This window comes from Echiichthys vipera, assembly GCF_963691815.1.
Source record: "Echiichthys vipera genome assembly, chromosome: 19".
In the NCBI taxonomy this organism is placed as follows: domain Eukaryota; kingdom Metazoa; phylum Chordata; class Actinopteri; order Perciformes; family Trachinidae; genus Echiichthys; species Echiichthys vipera.
Window position 1 is genome coordinate 23,140,620 of NC_139844.1, and position 16,848 is coordinate 23,157,467.

At 43.4% G+C, this 16,848-nt stretch overlaps 1 protein-coding gene across 4 annotated transcripts in view; it reads left to right on the plus strand.

The window, feature by feature from the left end:
• The first annotated feature begins 12,867 nt into the window (after window positions 1-12,867).
• runx2b (RUNX family transcription factor 2b) overlaps window positions 12,868-16,848 on the plus strand; it is a 43,286-nt gene continuing 39,305 nt past the window's right edge. For 3 of the 4 annotated variants that reach the window (XM_083933599.1, XM_083933602.1, XM_083933603.1), the window contains exons 1-2: window positions 12,868-13,425; window positions 13,641-13,764. In XM_083933599.1, the coding sequence (XP_083789725.1) occupies window positions 13,707-13,764 (58 nt within the window). In that variant the 5' untranslated portion in view covers window positions 12,868-13,425; window positions 13,641-13,706. Of the gene's footprint in view, window positions 13,430-13,640; window positions 13,765-16,848 lie in introns of all 4 variants that reach the window. The other variant, XM_083933600.1, reaches the window with a different exon arrangement.

A 16,848-nucleotide genomic window follows, 5' to 3' on the forward strand; every position in this document is an offset into this window, starting at 1 on the left:
ATTTTATTGTGTAACGATGATAGTAAATGGTAAATGGACTTATATTTATATAGCACCTTTCTATTCTTCTGTCTACTCAAGGTGCTTTCACAGTGTTTGTCACATTCACCCATTCACACTGACATTCACACTGATGGCAGTCGACATCTACAGACCATCTAATCTGATCATTCAAACCACATTGACACACCCATGCACAGCACGGGGACCAATTCGAGGTTCAGTGTCTTGCCCAAGGACACTTCGACATGTGGATCAGGGAGGTGGGGATCGAACTGCCGATCTCTCGAATGGAGGACTACCCACTCATACACTGATCCACAGTCGCCATGATGTCTGCGCAGACATAAAAATGTGTCTCCCCCACCCTGACTCTTCAGGGAGGACACAAAGGGCGAGAACTGTAAATCTATCGTACGCAAAGATCTCGACAATTTAATCGCCCTTTGAAATTTGCCTTGATGAGCAGTAATTGCCACTCAGACCCATCCATCTTTTGGTCACTTTCATGTCCCCTCAGTGGGTCTTGAATCATGGCATCTCGTGGTCTCCTAACGACCCTTCAGGTGTCTGATCTCTGAGAGAAGACCACCAAAAATTCCACAACTTTGGCGCCCAAGAGGGCCCTCTGGCGTGCCCATTAAATCATCTTACCCTATTCCCAACTCAATATAGCCACATATTTCTGAACAAGATAAATATTTGACTAATACATACTGTAGGTGCAGGGCTGAGTTTGGGCCAAAAACACCTCTGTCAAAACACGAGTGAAAGAGGAGCATTCACCAGTGTCTGATTATTACGGATGCAGCGTGTGCACATCTCTGATAAGGCAGGGATTTGACTCTGTCGCAGTGATTGAACTCAAAATGACAGGTTCTAAGTAAAACCTCCAACACCGACCTAAAGCCACACAGTCAATATTTGTATTTTGATTATTTATGGCTACGACTTAGGGCATTCTAAATAATGCCTCGACATTCAGAAACTGTGCCCGTTACTTACCCTGTTGGCCAGAGGAGCGTTTGATAATGAAGTAGAAAGATAATTGCAAAAGTGTAGTTTCAAAAGCAACATTCAGAGCCGTTCCTTCAATTACCAACTGTTTCAAAAATATCAGATATAATGTGGAAAAAATAAACACTGATAATTTGTTGAGAGACAATTTTGAAATGTTTACGGTATCTCAGTTACATAATGCCTTTCGGGTTGCAGTCCAGTTGGAGAGACACTGCTGGCTTTCATTAGCAGCAGGCATTTTTCTCCATCATATTGAGCGACGCTGCCAAAAGTCTCTGCTTCTGAAAACATTACAGGGCCCTGCCAACAAGTCTCCCCCTCGCACCCCTCTCTCCCTCTAAGCGCAGCCAGAGCGGGGCCAGATTGCTGAAAGGCAGCACAGGCAGTGTGGCCTTCCTCCAAGCCTGGCCACTTTGGAAATCGCCACACGCAAGTGCTGGCCTCCCTGTCGGTGGCGTGATGGGGTCACCTCTGGGGCCTGGGGTGGGTAAACACACATGACCCAAGACAAACTTTCACAATTCCGCCAGGTGTGCAAACAGGAGGCCGCAAAAATACCCGGAAAAGTCTGACCATGCAAAAACAATATAACTACCTCTGATGAACTCCGACGGCTGAAGAGGTAGAGGCAGAAAGGACAAGAAGCGGGGAGGGCATGTGAGCGTTGCGCACAGGAAAATCGTCACGTCAGACAACGAGCGAGTCTGATTGATTTGGATGGGAACCTCACCTGCCCCGATTGATCTCTAGTGTGGATCTCATCAAACTAGTCAGCTGAGAAAACTAAAAACTTCACGGAGGAATAAAATGAGAAACAGGAAAAGAAGACCTTTGTAACACTCAGGCCTGCATTTTGCTTCATCTCCTGAATTCTAGCGCATTAACGCTCCCCACGTGGCCGACGGTCTATTTAAATACTCTCTAGTGTTCGTTTCATGGCCTGCACCAGCGATCCACCCCGTCCCGATCCATTGTCTCCTACGCCGGGGAGTCCTGCGGATGACCTCTGTGGGGAGTCTTACAGGCACCACATGCTGGTTTCGCGTCCATATGAACTCTACTTGCTTGAGCAGTTGGGCCCATGGCACCACGTCTGTAGGACACAGCAAAACAAGGATTTAACTACAACCAGATGCAGCACTGTCCTCCCAGATCATCCGTTATGCTTTGTGTTAGATGTTCCCTCAGATAGTCACGCTGCCATTGGAAGGAGATGCCTGTTTGTTTGTCCGCGAGGGACAATCAAAGCATCGCGATGTACTCACAGATACGTTTTGATTCTTTCTGCCAGCTAATGCCATGACACAGACGGAACATCTGGCTTTGCACTTCTGCGAGTGTTATTTCCATTTGTGATTTCAGAATTATTCACGGCTGATAATCGGCGGATAATCCTACAACTGACACCATGTTTAACAACAAACAGATAATTCTTTTTTAAACTGCTGCAAACCTTTGTCATAACTTCATGCAATTTGAGCCATATAGTGATATCATTGTTACAGCTTACCTCTGCTCACCCCTACTGCTAGACATTGAGTAAGCACGTAGCAGCCTGCTGGTTATACTATTAGCAATACGGATGAGAGATGTCTGCATGTCTGTAAAGTCAGCCTGTAATTACCGTGGCTGTATATCCTCGGGCGAGAGACTAAGTCAGATTTATAGATTTATTCTGTCTTCAAATTAGCATCATGCCTCAGATTCCAGCATTTCATCTTGCAGGCTGCTGGAATGTTTTTGGAGAATAAAAAGGGAGTCATTGTAATTCGCAAATACACATCCCCAAACCACCATCTGTGAAAGGCAATAATATGTGAGAGTGCTGTTCAGAGGAGACACATTAGAGAGCTCATTCAAATGCAGCTTCACTTTTGGAAAGGTTGTGTTTGACTGTTTGGATAAAAAAGGGGCATGAAAGTATCTAATTCTGTTCATTATTATAAGACGGTGCTTTTGCTACAGGGAAGCATGCTGCTGCTGGAAAACTTCTTTTTTTTTTTCGCTAATCTGGGATTCAGGAATGATTTTTCCTTCTGCATTTAAATGTGTTGCCGCCACAAGGCACAGCTCAGTACGCCCTCGTCCACAAATGGCTCCAACGTCCAAGCTTAAAGATGTGTACTACATATAAAACTGTGTGTGATGCACTTTTTAATTCTTTAGTTTGTACCGAAGATGCTAGAAAAATGTTTCATTTGAGGGTTTTGATTTTAAAAAAGTGACAATTTCACACTGAATTAGTTTGAATCATTTTATTTCATCATGTTATGAGCATAGTGTTATTAAAACCACCCGGCAATACATGGAATATACATTGCATTTAATGTAAGAAGAGTACATTCATAAAAAAAATAAATATATATATATATATATCTATATATGAGGAGCTCTTTTCCAAAACGCTATAAATCCATTTTAACAGTTTTCAGGAAAAATACATTTCTTACCCAGACGCACACATTTGGTTAATATTCAGTTTATCTTGTCAAAATGGTTTTTATGGCTCAGTCTGAACACGTTGAACGGACGGACGACAACAAAACACTCTCCCGCTTCAGAGCGCCGCCATGTTGGATCGCATAGAACGCTCGCTGAGTTCTGATTGGTCGAGAGGACGTATCGCATTTAGGCTAACATATAGGTTTGGTGCTGGTCGCGGTTTGGAAAGGAACTGCATCTTGAGACCATTTTAAACGAGGAAATATAGAGATTTGGCAGAAACACTGATGAAGCAGTGAAAAGGTTCTGTATACAGCAAAGTGGCTCAGACTCATTTTTTATTAAATTTGGCTTTTATCTCGTTTTGGAAAAGCGCTCTTCATATACATATACATATATATATATATATATATATATATATATATATATTCAATTCAGTGATCGATTACCTTCACAAAGCTGCTGTTGGTTTACTTTAATTTGGGGATTACTTTTTTTATGGTATTAAAACTGTTCTTTGTGATAGCACATATGCATTTAATATTTAAACACATTGTTTTAAATGCAAAGAAAAGAAAAGTGGACAAAGAAACCCTGTGGTGGAATGATTTTTTACTCAAGCAGCGTTTAAAACTACAAATTTGAGTGGACTTGAGTACTATTAAACTACCTACTATACAGGTTAATATGTACTTTTTATTCCATTCTATCTATCTGACAAATATTACACTTGTTAGTTTCCGTATATGCTCATCTTATAAAATATGATGGGTTGATTCAATTCAACTCGACAACAGTAAAGTGCTGCTTACACAGATGTACCAGTGTTAATCAATCAGTCAGACTTTATTAGCGTAGCTGTTGTCACACGCACACACACACGCACACATCCACACACACACATGCACACACACAAACTCTCACACACACGCAGACACACACATAAACACACACACACACTTGCATACACACACGCACACACACACACACACGCACACACACACACACACACATGCACACGCACAAACTCTCACACACACGCAGACACACACATAAACACACACACACACTTGCATACACACACGCACAGACACACACACGCACACACACACACACACACACACACACACACACACACACATACACACACACAGAGAGAGACAGACACACACACACACAACCACACACACACACACACACACACACACACGCATACACACAAAGCGTGTAGTACATCAAAAGACTCAGTAGACATATAAAATAAATAAATAACACTCAATTAAAAGCCAGACTAAAAAGGTAGAATATAATAAATCATTTTAATCTTTATTATAATATAACGTAATATTATGAAATATTATAATACTCACACAGGCCATCTTTAGTGATTATCATTATAATAATAATAGTTAACTGTTGATACTTCAAGTACATTTTGCTGATAACACTTTTCTCTTTTACCTTCAGTAACATTTCAGGTCAGGACTTTTACTTGTACCGTAGTATTTACACACAATAACATCACCGCTTTTATTTTGGAGGATCTGACTCCTCTTTTATGGCAATGAAGAAACCACTGAAGTGAAAAACCGCACGATTTCACAAAATTTATTCCAGGTATGCATGTAAACTCTGATTTTCTCCTGTGCCACATTTTAGATCAACACAGAACACCCACCTGCGTTTCACTGGGCCTTCGACTTTCTTGCTTTCACTTTAAAACTACTCCCAGAAGCACAGTGAGCCTCTAATTTTTTACAAGCATATTTAATCTGCGTGCGTGTTTTAACGGCACATACTGGAATGCAGGTTCTCTTTAAGAATGTGTTTACAAGTGCTCCCTTTACCCCGGCCACATTATAATCTGAGCATTCCTGTGTGTCAGTATGCTGTTGGATTAGTCAGATTCCAGCATACATTATGATCGTGATTTGTGCTCTTTTGTTTGAAGTTAAGTGTTTTTTTCCATGAGGAGTAAATACATTCCTCGGCTGGCCTGTCCCTGATTGATCTCTGCTGACTCAGAAGAAAGACTGCATACCTGCCAAGCATCTAATAGACAATGCCTCGGGGCTTCTTTCTGTGCACGTACAGTACATGTGCAGACATCTTTGTGTGCACAACAATTTTTACAGTTTGAACCCAGTCCTTGGGGTAGCGACACAGACTCTCATTTACACTCTGCAGACTGTAATTTACCGCTGTCAGCAAGACAGAAACATTAATCTTAAAGAGATTCAGGTTATAAATAAGAGCTTATAAATCCTGATCCAAAACAGCTTCATTATACTTCTATTTAATGTGGAAAATAATAGATATAAATGTCAGATGCAATATACTTGTACAATGCTATACACTGTGGTAACTTCCTTTTGTATGCAGTGTAAATCTGGGTTGACTCAGACTGTGATTCCCTGTGTTATTCAGACAGCAATAAGATATGAAGCCGTAAAGTATGGTTCAGTTGTGTGAGCACTTTTAAATGATTATCCTAAGACAATACAGCCAGTGAACTCTGCGAACTGGCCTGCCTGTGCTGCAGGCTGTATTATGACTGGTTCAAGTCAGCGTCCTGCTCGTACATCTTTCTAAAATTATACACCACAATGGAGAAAAGCGGCCACTTCTAAACAATGTCAAAAATTCAGATTTAGATCCCCTCTTTATTTTTTTTTTCGTATCTTGTTATTGTGTTACACAGGGACTGAAAGACGAGTCACAGCGTTATGAAATCATGTGAGCAGGGCAATTATCCATCACAAAAGCCCCACAGGAAAAAAAAAAAACGAACCCACCGACTGGAGGAGACAACAGAGCCTTTTGTTTGCCCCATTGTCAGTGACACAGTGCCGAACTCCTCCTCATAATGGCTTGTTTCTCTAGTGAGCTGTCTGCCTTCATCAGGCGTACTTTGTTCTCGACAGCAAGTAAACTGAGTTTCTGAGATGCATAATGGGCAGCTTATGTATAAGCTCATTCAGGTTGAAATTGGCTGTCGTGACCCCCCAGATTTGAGTCACGGCCAGCGCGGCGTTAACTTATTCCTCCTCACACTTGCATGACACACAGTCATTTCTGTTATTGACATTTGCCCAGAGTGACGGCATCTTGTGACCGAGGGCATCATGTGACCTTGTAGTGGAGTTGTGTCATCAGCGCGATGTAATTATAACGCTGACTTCGCAGTTCAGTCGCTTGAACTCCCTCGACCTCGGCCCAGCAGCTATTGTAAAATCTCTCAGCTGTTGACAACTGACCACACAATGACAGGGTTTCCAGTGGCCGCAACGATACTGTACCGGCCCCAGAGTAGAGTTAGAGCAGCAGCAGGACCGTGGCGAGGTCCTCAGTCATGGTCAGCCGGTCTTTGGTATGAAGAAGCTGCAGCGAGTCTCAGTTTAGGGTCTCAGCGGCTGGACCTGTCCTCACCTTTAACTCAGCGTGGCATATGTAAACCAGACAGCGGGACTCGTGGAGGACCAGTATTGCTTTTCATAGAGTACCATAAAGTTTCACAGAGGTGGAGGAATAGCGGGAGAGTGGTGCGGATGCCAAGTAAGAAAGATATATATAAGTCCACCTCCATCTACTTAGCACACAAATTAAACCAAGTTGTCAGTGAACATTTAGAAATCATCGCTTGGGTCTCAGTGGGCCTCGCTGTTTGAGCTGCAATGTAGGTAGGCACTGTTTATACTGGACCGGGCCCTTGATTAAAATGAGGAATGGAGGAAAAAAAAAAAGAAATGGCCCAGTCTCTCAGTGGTCAGCCACAGCCTCCTCATCGCAGTCTCCACCAATGATCCGACTTTCCCCCCTTTTTTGTAATTTTATGAAATCACAACTCCACGAGCTATTTTTAATGTGTGTTTAGGTTGTGCGCGCGCCATTCGATATTAAACATTTCCCCTTATTACTTAAAGGCCGACTTTATTTTCCCTCAAAGCTGTGACTCCAAAAACAGCTGTCCAGACACCACAAGAAAGGGCCTTAAGTCACTGGATGATGTAGATACGACTGCTGGACTCCAAAAGAAAAATATCTACTTTTCATTAAGATTATACCGTACCGTACCTCACCAAACAATTCGCACAGAACATCAACATCCTCTTGGCGACGCCGCGTCGTAGATTAAGTTTCTGCACTTTCATGAGTTTTGGACCGTGTTGATGTGAAGCCCCCCCCGCCCTCCCCTCTACGACTCTTGCTTCAGTCTACGGGCCCCGGGTCACCGTCCCGCCTCAGCAGCGCTGTAAGAAGATATTTGCGTTCACACCAGCAGCGCAGCGGCCAACAGGAGCTGATTGCAAGTGGTGTTTGTTTCCAATGAAAGCACGTTAATTCAGGCACGGCCGCAGTGTAAACTACCTTGGCGTTTTACAGATGTCGCCTGTTAAAGTGAATCACTGTACCTGCCTGTTTGCCCCGTTGGGCCGTTCTGATGCCTCGCCAGAGAGAGTACACAACACGAGCCAAAAGGGCTATTAATAAGCCCTTCCTTTTCTAATACTGTCATACCTCCATGTGTGTAATGTCTGCTGCGGGCTAATTATGTCACATAATTTTTAGCTTTCGCAGAGAGACGAATACAGACAGCCTCAGTCTGAGTTAATTTTAACTCATCTTAGGTGTCATTATCCTCCAATATTTTTCCAGAAATACTCTGTTGCAAGAAATAATTTTCTGCGAAAACAGTCGCCACTGCTGCTGTGACACAGCGAGGAAAGCAGCAACACGACTTTACACATACACACACACACTCTGTGTTAATAGCATGTGTAATTTTAAAGCATGTTCCAACACATGATACCTCTATTATGTTTCTGTGAGAGCTTGTGATAACAAAGTGAGTCCATTTGAAGGTGTGTGGTCCTGAGTGGTAGAAGAGAGAAAGTGTCTGGCAGGGTGGGCCATCGACCACAGTCCTCAGGGCAGACCTTGGCCAGAGCTCAGGGTATGGCCAGGCTCTCGAGCTCCGCACACACACACACACACACAAGTACAGCGAGCGTAGTATACGGCCACCAGTGGAGAGCCAGTAATGAATGAAATATTATATTCCACATCATATTCCAGCCTTTAACATTATTACCTTCACATAAAAGATTTTTTTTTTACAACAAGGAGAACATATATTACAAAATTGTCTGTGCAGCAAAATGAAGACAAGCTGGCAGAAGTCTCCCCACTGCTTCTATACGTACACGGCATGATTAGATATGTTAAATCCATTAAAACGCTCCGTTTCATGACCTCCAGATAACCGGCTCCTCTAAAGATGTAATTCCTAAAATCCCTCCAATCAGGCCCGAATACATTCAATAAATACATTTTCAACCAAAGTGTTCATTTGCCAAATGTCCCCATAACATTATACTTGCTTTAATGTGCATGTTTCCTGGATTAGATCAGGGGTGAGTGGAGTTGAATGTTGAGACTTGCGTATAGACACGAGAAGAGGTTGCGGTCAAAGTTTCACTGATGGAAACGGTTTGTTGTGGTTTTCTCAAGGTGAGTGAACCGCTGACCCGGCTGAAAGCTGGGCGCTTAAAAACAACATTTGGCCGACTTTAACTAAAGTTTTGACGCCGTATCGGGGAGAGAACATCATCCATTCCTTGCCGTTTCAATCCTTACAGTTCGTAAGGAGAAACGTGAGACGACACCATCATCACGGTTCACATTTTCACCATCAAGGTTGTTTATCACGTGTCATGCCACCCAAGAAGTTATGCTTCCTGCCACATGAGCCGGGCTCCACATTCATACTTTATTTTTCATTTGGTATTTTAGATTCAATCATGATGTGCAAATTATATTCCCATCAGACTGCGCGTAATCTACCGTGGCTCAGCAGAGCTCACTGCGGCGCTGCACCCTCTCCTAAAGTTGAATGCTTCTGACAGCAAAGCATCCATTCACAATAACCTTTCAAATGTTTATATATCATTTGAAATATTATTCTTAAAGTATCAAGTACCAAATGCTTATGTACGGCCCGTCTAAGCTATTGCCTAGGTGATCCAAAACACATAGTCCGGCGGTTCTTGAGGAGGACTGTTGGTGAATGGTATATTTAGCATCAAGGTAAACTGCACGGGTGACATGATGGATTAAATCTGCGGGTGGAAATATGTACTGTGTATGTTCCGCGATATTCAGTGTGATTGGCCTTCCCTGAGGATTCTGTAACATGCGCTGCAGCTCGAGCGGCATGTTCTTGTTTTAGACAGCAAATATTTACAATGCACCAAGCCAAGGAAAATGTTGCCCTGCACAGAAATAAGGTCGGGGGCAAAGACATGGACGTGCTGTTGTGCCGTAGGATTTGGGGGGGATTGGGTATTTTTTTATTCACTACTTAAGTTGTAGTGAAATTTAAGGTCATTGAGATTTAACATAAATGAGAGCTCCATGATTAAATAATGAAACATGTTTAGTTTCAGAATTTTCAAACATTATTTACTCAATAACCCGGACACATGTTTAAATGATTCATATTTTTAGCTGAAGTGTCTTCATGTCACAGGGCTATGATGTACTGATATATAGCTGTAACAATAAGAAACTTCTTTCTAAACACTTTAAGATGAGTGTTACTAGATTACTGTGAGACTGGACTATATTTTCAGATACTTCAGGTGATCATGTGTTACTTTAGGAATGCTAAATTTATGTAAAGTTTACAAATGTTTTTCTATCCACAAACACAAAATTCATCACTCCTGGCTTTCAAATTGGCACTTAAATTTAAAAAAGCTGCTATTTAAACAAATAGATGATTTGTAAATATTCATTTATAATAATAAAAATTACCTTGTGTGTGCATTTCTCATGGATTGTCATTTGTAAATCTGCATTTGTGAACCTTCTTACAATTTCATAGTTTAGAAAAACATTATTTTCAAGTGATACATTGAAAAATAGCTGTTGATCCGTACACATGCCACACACACACACACACACACACACACACACACACACACACACACACACACACACACACACACACACACACACACACACACAAACACACACACACACACAGATGTGGTTATTACAGATAATTAGCAGATCGATCAAACTTGTCACATGTCACTCATCTGGTGATAGAGATGTGCTTTTCTACGCTGTGACAAGATTGTTTGGATAAAGCATCAAGTTCTTAAATTTTACTCACTTCGCAGCTAGCTATTTAGCTAGCTAGCTTGCTAATTCCTGCGTGCTTTCATGCTACAATGTCTACAGAAAATGAGCCCAACGCTGGCGGGGAGTCGGGGCGGTCCGGGATCAGACTCTTGGCCCGGGGTCTTCTAATGGCTGATTTGAGTTGCTACATCTGCAAACTAAAGGTCCTTCTGCAGCTGCAGTTCGCTGCCCCCCCCCGGCAAAGTAACTTGGTCCTCTAGCGGCAGGGAGTATGGCGGAGGGACACGTTGGGCACCAGCGCGCTGTTAGGCTCATTTACTGTAACGGCTGTAGCATGAAAGCAAGGTGGCACCTGTTTTCAGCCAAACATGTCACATACTGCCATGTTGTTGTTGGACCCTTTGCCGTCACAATGCCCTAGGTAGCCCTGCACGTCAGACACATGATGTCCCCCACGTCGCTGTTTTAACCATTGGAACATGTTGTTAACATTGTGAATTCAAAACAAAACTACGTGGTTAGGTTTAGGTGACAAAACTGCTTGGGGAGGGTTAGGAGCAGATGGGTGAAGTTAGAATACGTGCATGGGTTAGGTCAGAGTGTGACCAAAAGTGTCTCAAACTCGCGTCATTGGAAGAAGGAACGAATACACGTCTTGGTCGATCCACAAATGTATCGTTAACACTCCATACGCAGAACTGCAGATTTACTTATTACGTTTCATGAGAAGCTCATTTATAAATCATGATACATTTGTGGATTGTGGTTTGTGTGCTGACAAACAATTACGAGACACGTTCCTCTCTAGATGATACTGGCTGTTTTCATTATGTAACGGATCACCCTTCAACACTTTGAACAAATTATAATTTTTAAAAAAACATACATTTTATCACTCACCCTCTTCTGGTTTCTAGCCCTGCAACAAGTCCTGGGTCTGGTCTGTGAGATTTCTGATGCCACCCCAGAGTCAGATTATACTGTATATCATGCTCACAACAATAACGAAAGACATTTAAAACATATTCAACAGCGACATGAATAATCCACAAACCACAGTATGAACACTCTCCTCGAGGCTAATTCTTCGGTAGAAAGTAGTTCCAATAAAAACTGTTTATTGAGGAACTGTGTGAACTGCGTACCATCCATTGTAATGGGGACATTGTTTCTAGAAAGATGTTTATTTTCAATAAGTGTCGATGCTCTGAGCAGCTCTTGTTCAAATGTCAGGGAGGGATTTCTGGAAACCTGTGGCACATTTGACATTTCATTTTTTAATTGAATTGGACCAACCCTTTTAGATACGGACTATTATTAAATCGCCATGTTCTCCTCTTTGTTGCTTATTCATACTTGCCCACTGGCACGATGACTGATTCACTTTAGAGCCTGACGTGAACTTCAAGCTTCATACCACACGTTCCTCTGTTTTTGTACCGACACTGATTTTTGTTTTTGATCTGTTAAAACAAACACCTACAATCGCTGATCAAAGACGAGCCGCGAAGGTGTGTACTGCATTTACGTGCGTGGGAATTTTTGTGTGTGTGTGTGATGATCACCGCTGATTGTAATGTACCGCACACTACATATTGGCAGGCCATTCTTGCAGGGTGTCTCTATTAAAGTGTGTGTGTGTGTGTGTGTGTGTGTGTGTGTGTGTGTGTGTGTGTGTGTGTGTGTGTGTGTGTGTGTGTGTGTGTGTGTGTGTGTGTGTGTGTGTGTGTGTGTGTGTGTGTGTGTGTGTGTGTGTGTGTGTGTGTGTGTGACAGGTGGCCATGATTTATGGCCTTTTACGGGAATCGCCCCCTTCCGTCGCTATGACAGATGATTTAAGATCAGTACAGGTTTGCATGCATACATGCACACAGTCAATGACACAATAACGTGACTACTGTCCGTGTAGACATAAAGAGTGTGAGACTGGAGAAGAAAAGCCATGAAGAACGCAACACATTCATTCAGGCTGCAAAAGTGACACTGAAGCAGCTCTCTCGCACACTCACACACTGTAAATAAGCAGTTTCACACCACCTCCGCTTTCTCTTCACACACACATTCACCCAGCCTTTCTGTCTCTCTCTTTCCCGATACTCTCTGCTGCACATGCAAACACAAACACACACACACACACACATGCATACACACCCAGTCTCACACCGCGAGCCAGCCAGCCATTCGCTCCTCACTCACACCCTCAAATCTTACCAGGCACAGCTCTCCCTGCTCAGAGGCAGACAGGAGCAGCACAGCAGCCTGTTAAAGGAGTTGAGGGAAGGAGCAGCAGAGAGACATAGAAAGAGAGAGGGAGGGGGATGAAAGAGTGAAGGGAGAGCAGAGAGCAGAGAGAACGCTGTTCCCCATATGCTGAGGAGGCATGGGCGGTTGAACAAGCTGCCCCCACTGAAGCCTCCCTGACTCATGGGAGCGTCAGACCCCGATCCCCCAGAGAGCCTGGAAACGCTGCCGAACCACGCGTAAGAGAGAAGGAGGGGAGCCAGGGAGGAGAGAAAAAAGTCCGAGAAGAGGAGAGGGAAGAAAGCCACAACGGTAGGCTGTCCCACTCCACTGCTGTGCCGTGATGACGTCAGAGGGCATGTGACCCAGGCTCTCCAGTGACGGCATATGGAGGGCAGGAAAGAGACGAGTTTTAAAGCTGGTGCCTTTTGGGTTGTGTGAGGGCTCTGCTCGCCTCCCAAACAACCACAGAACCACAGACGTGCGGCTCGGGGTTGGTGTTTGAGGGCGACCTGGAGTGTAAATGGTTAATCGTCGCGGGCCAGCACCAGTCACAGGGACGGCGCTAAGCGAGTAAGTACGTTCCAACCACACTCGCCAAGCAAGCAAGTCCGACACCATCTGATCTATCCGCAAAGGCGATATTTGCCTCTGCAATTTTTTTGCTCTATAAAACCAGACCTGGTCGTTACTTGTGGTCATCCAAATAGTTGATACGTAAAAGCATGTCTTGTGGATGGCTTTTCCATTTTTTTTTCTTCATGACACGCTGCGTACTCTTGGTTTAGGACGTGTCAGGGGTCACGGAAACCACAGAGGAACAAAAGTGGGGCTTGCTGCAACCAGAGGCAGCTATGGCATCTAACAGCCTGTTCAGCACAGTGACACCATGTCAACAAAACTTCTTCTGGGGTGAGTACCGCTTCGCTGGTTGCTGTTGTGTCTGGAGATGGGTTGTAGAGGTTTGGGTCATGGGGAGGACTCGGGGTCAGATGTTGAGGTTTGGACAGAGGAATTAAGGGTTTTGGGTAAAGGGGGTAAAGATCTTGGATGTGATTGAAGGATTTTGGTCAAGACGAGTAGAGGGGGGGATCAGCTGAGGTCATTGAGGACCTCGCTATCAAGGTCCAAGCACTTGCGGTGGAAGAAAGACCCAACTATCATCAAGACATTTTGTGGTTCGCAAATACAAAAAAAAAAAAACCCGACAACCCCGAAAACCTCTGCGCATTTACAGATTCCAGTATTTACTCTACGTGATGTTTATAAATATTTCTGGAAGAGGAAGATGACATGTTTGTGCAACATACCCTTAGATTTACAAAGCTACGCCGTCGCGGAACCCAAAAACAAAAGCATGGCTGATATTTTTGACAAACGTAAACAGACGCTGCACCAGAGCGTTTACAGTGGAGCATTGGAACAAGATGTGGGGATTACTGGACTGTGTGTGCTGGGTGTCTCTGTTGTGTGTAGGGAAGAAGTATCGATTAGTTTGCCAAGAAAGGTCTGTAATCGCTTCCTGAAACTGTTCAGTGGTGCTGCTGTCATTAATTAATCAGTGTCGATTTCTGCCGGCTAGAGGGAGCGTTTCATCGACACAAAGCTGCTCCACGTCGACTTCCATTACATGAATTTATCATTTAAATGTTGGAATAATTAATTTGAACTCGAACCTATCAACTTCCTCTCACTTATCGCTTCTCCTCAAATTACTAAAGAAAGACATTATATGTGTATTTGTGTTAGAAGAACCCCTGATTCGTACTTTATTCCCGGTAAAATATTTAAAATGCACATTTCAGTTCTGATTTTTCTTCATATTCATCTTTATTTTGTTTGTCCAGTCATTGATTCAAGATCCTACTTGGATCCCAAATTGGATCGATAGGAAATCAAACCGCAAAAATTAAAGACCTGCGAAACAGAAGCGGTGTCAACTCTGTGTTTTTCAATTACCTGCGGAGGCCAACTTGCATGCTGCAGTCTGCGGCCTCTGCTTTGGGTTTGCTGTATTCTGTTGTGACAGCTTCTCTACACAATCTAATTTAATCAGCAAAATAAATGATGTTTTAGGTTTACCAGATGAATTTTCAAATTTAAACAAACATTTCCATTCCCTCGCGACACAAGGAATAGACAGTTTAATAGCCCCCACCCACCAAACCCCGAGTTCCCCGCTCCGGTCCATAGCCTCCGCTCCTCTGTCCAAATCAAATGTTTAAAAGATGTTTTTAAGAAGTCGCTCCGTGGTCAGACACAGCTGTTCTGGGCTGCCGCTCCGCACAGAAGCAGGGTGACTCCTAATACTCTCTGAAAGCCGGGGAGAGAGTGAGCGTCTTCTACCAATCACCACCACCTATTACCATGTTAACCCCTGACCTCACGGTGCGTCTCTGGGGTCGCAGCGCGGGAGAACGAGGGGAGAGGAGCAGCGCTGCAGGAAATTGAAAGCATGCTGCAGCGGAGGGTGAGAGGAGCAGATGTGTACAGATGTTCAGGTGGAGAGAGACAGAGGAAAGATAATCACTGTTCAATTCCCCCGTATAAAGCATTGCTGATTGATACGGCGGGGCGGCCCATTGATGTTGCCCCTGTTTATGAACATCTGGGTAGTAAATCTGTCAGTGCAACCACAAAAAGCCCCCTCGACGGCGCAGTGTGATTTTGCGAGACCACCGGGCGCTTTCTGTTGTATTTATGATTTAAAATAAATAAAGGTGGCGTTCAGTAGTGTATCAGAAGTGGTTCAAAATTAGGATTGGCGCCGTAAACATTTTTGTTTTGGTTTGGACGAAAGAAAAAAACTATCAGAGTTTGAATGAAGTGGAGTTTGATTTTGAGCATTCATTAAACTGAACCTGGGTGAAACGTCGTCTATGATTCACGACGCAGAGTTTAGATTTTTAATACACATATTTATTTCTGTTGATCTTGATGTTGAGGTACAAGGATTAATTGTCTTTTCCCCCATAACTTGAATTCACTCGGTGGTCAAACACATGACATAATGAGCCGGCTCTCTGTTGATTTTATATATTTTCTCCCAGTTCCCCTGCTCCCATGTTTCTCCTGGATCATTCTGTCCGGCGTCAGCCACTTTAATGAGCGCACAAGTTACAAAATATGTTTTGTTAGTTAGAAAAGCCACATTACTCCATCCCGTCCGTAGATCTGCATTTAGGGACAGTTTTAATTTAGGACTGAGTGAACGTTCCCAGCGATAAATTGAGCCGACTTGAGGGAGTGGGCAAATATTCCAAATTGAGAAAAAAAGAGGGCTCATTAAAATTTGCCTTGGCATTTACATCAAGCAAGTTTAATTTAATTGCCTCAAATACATTTTTTATAACTCCTCAGACTGGCAGATGAGACGAGGAGGGCAGAATAATCTTCAACATGTGTGGCACCCACTCAACCACCGTGCCTCTCTGGGGAACATTTAAGTGCCTATTTTCTCTATTACAAACTTAATTACATATAGACAATTAAGTCATGGGAGCAATTATCGTTCGGTAAGGTTGTGCAGTCGCATTAGAGGGGAAAAAAGTGCTTACACAGACGGACCCGAATCAACACGATCAAAAGAAAAAGCGGGCCGATGTGGGTAAATATCAAACTCCGGGCGGAAAACTTTCCCCGAAGAAAATCTCCGATAATTTGCAGGGAAACCGTATATGTATTTGAGAAAGGCAGCTTCTGTTGCATAAGTGTTGCCTTAGATCTAACCACAGGCCTGCTTCTTGGAGACATCTTAAAAGTGAACCAGACGTCCCCCCACCCACTCCCCCCCCCACCAGCCAGGGAGAGACGTGAAGCCCACTCATCAATAGGTAATTTGAAAGAGCCAGGGGGAAAAATCTGAGCGCTTCACTGGCTGCTACTGTGCAAAGAAGACTCTTCCCTTAACTCCAGGCTCAAAGGAACTCTATTTAGCAATGCTTAATTGTACCTTTGAGGCAAACATGTTATTTAATCCCGGCAGGGTCATATTGA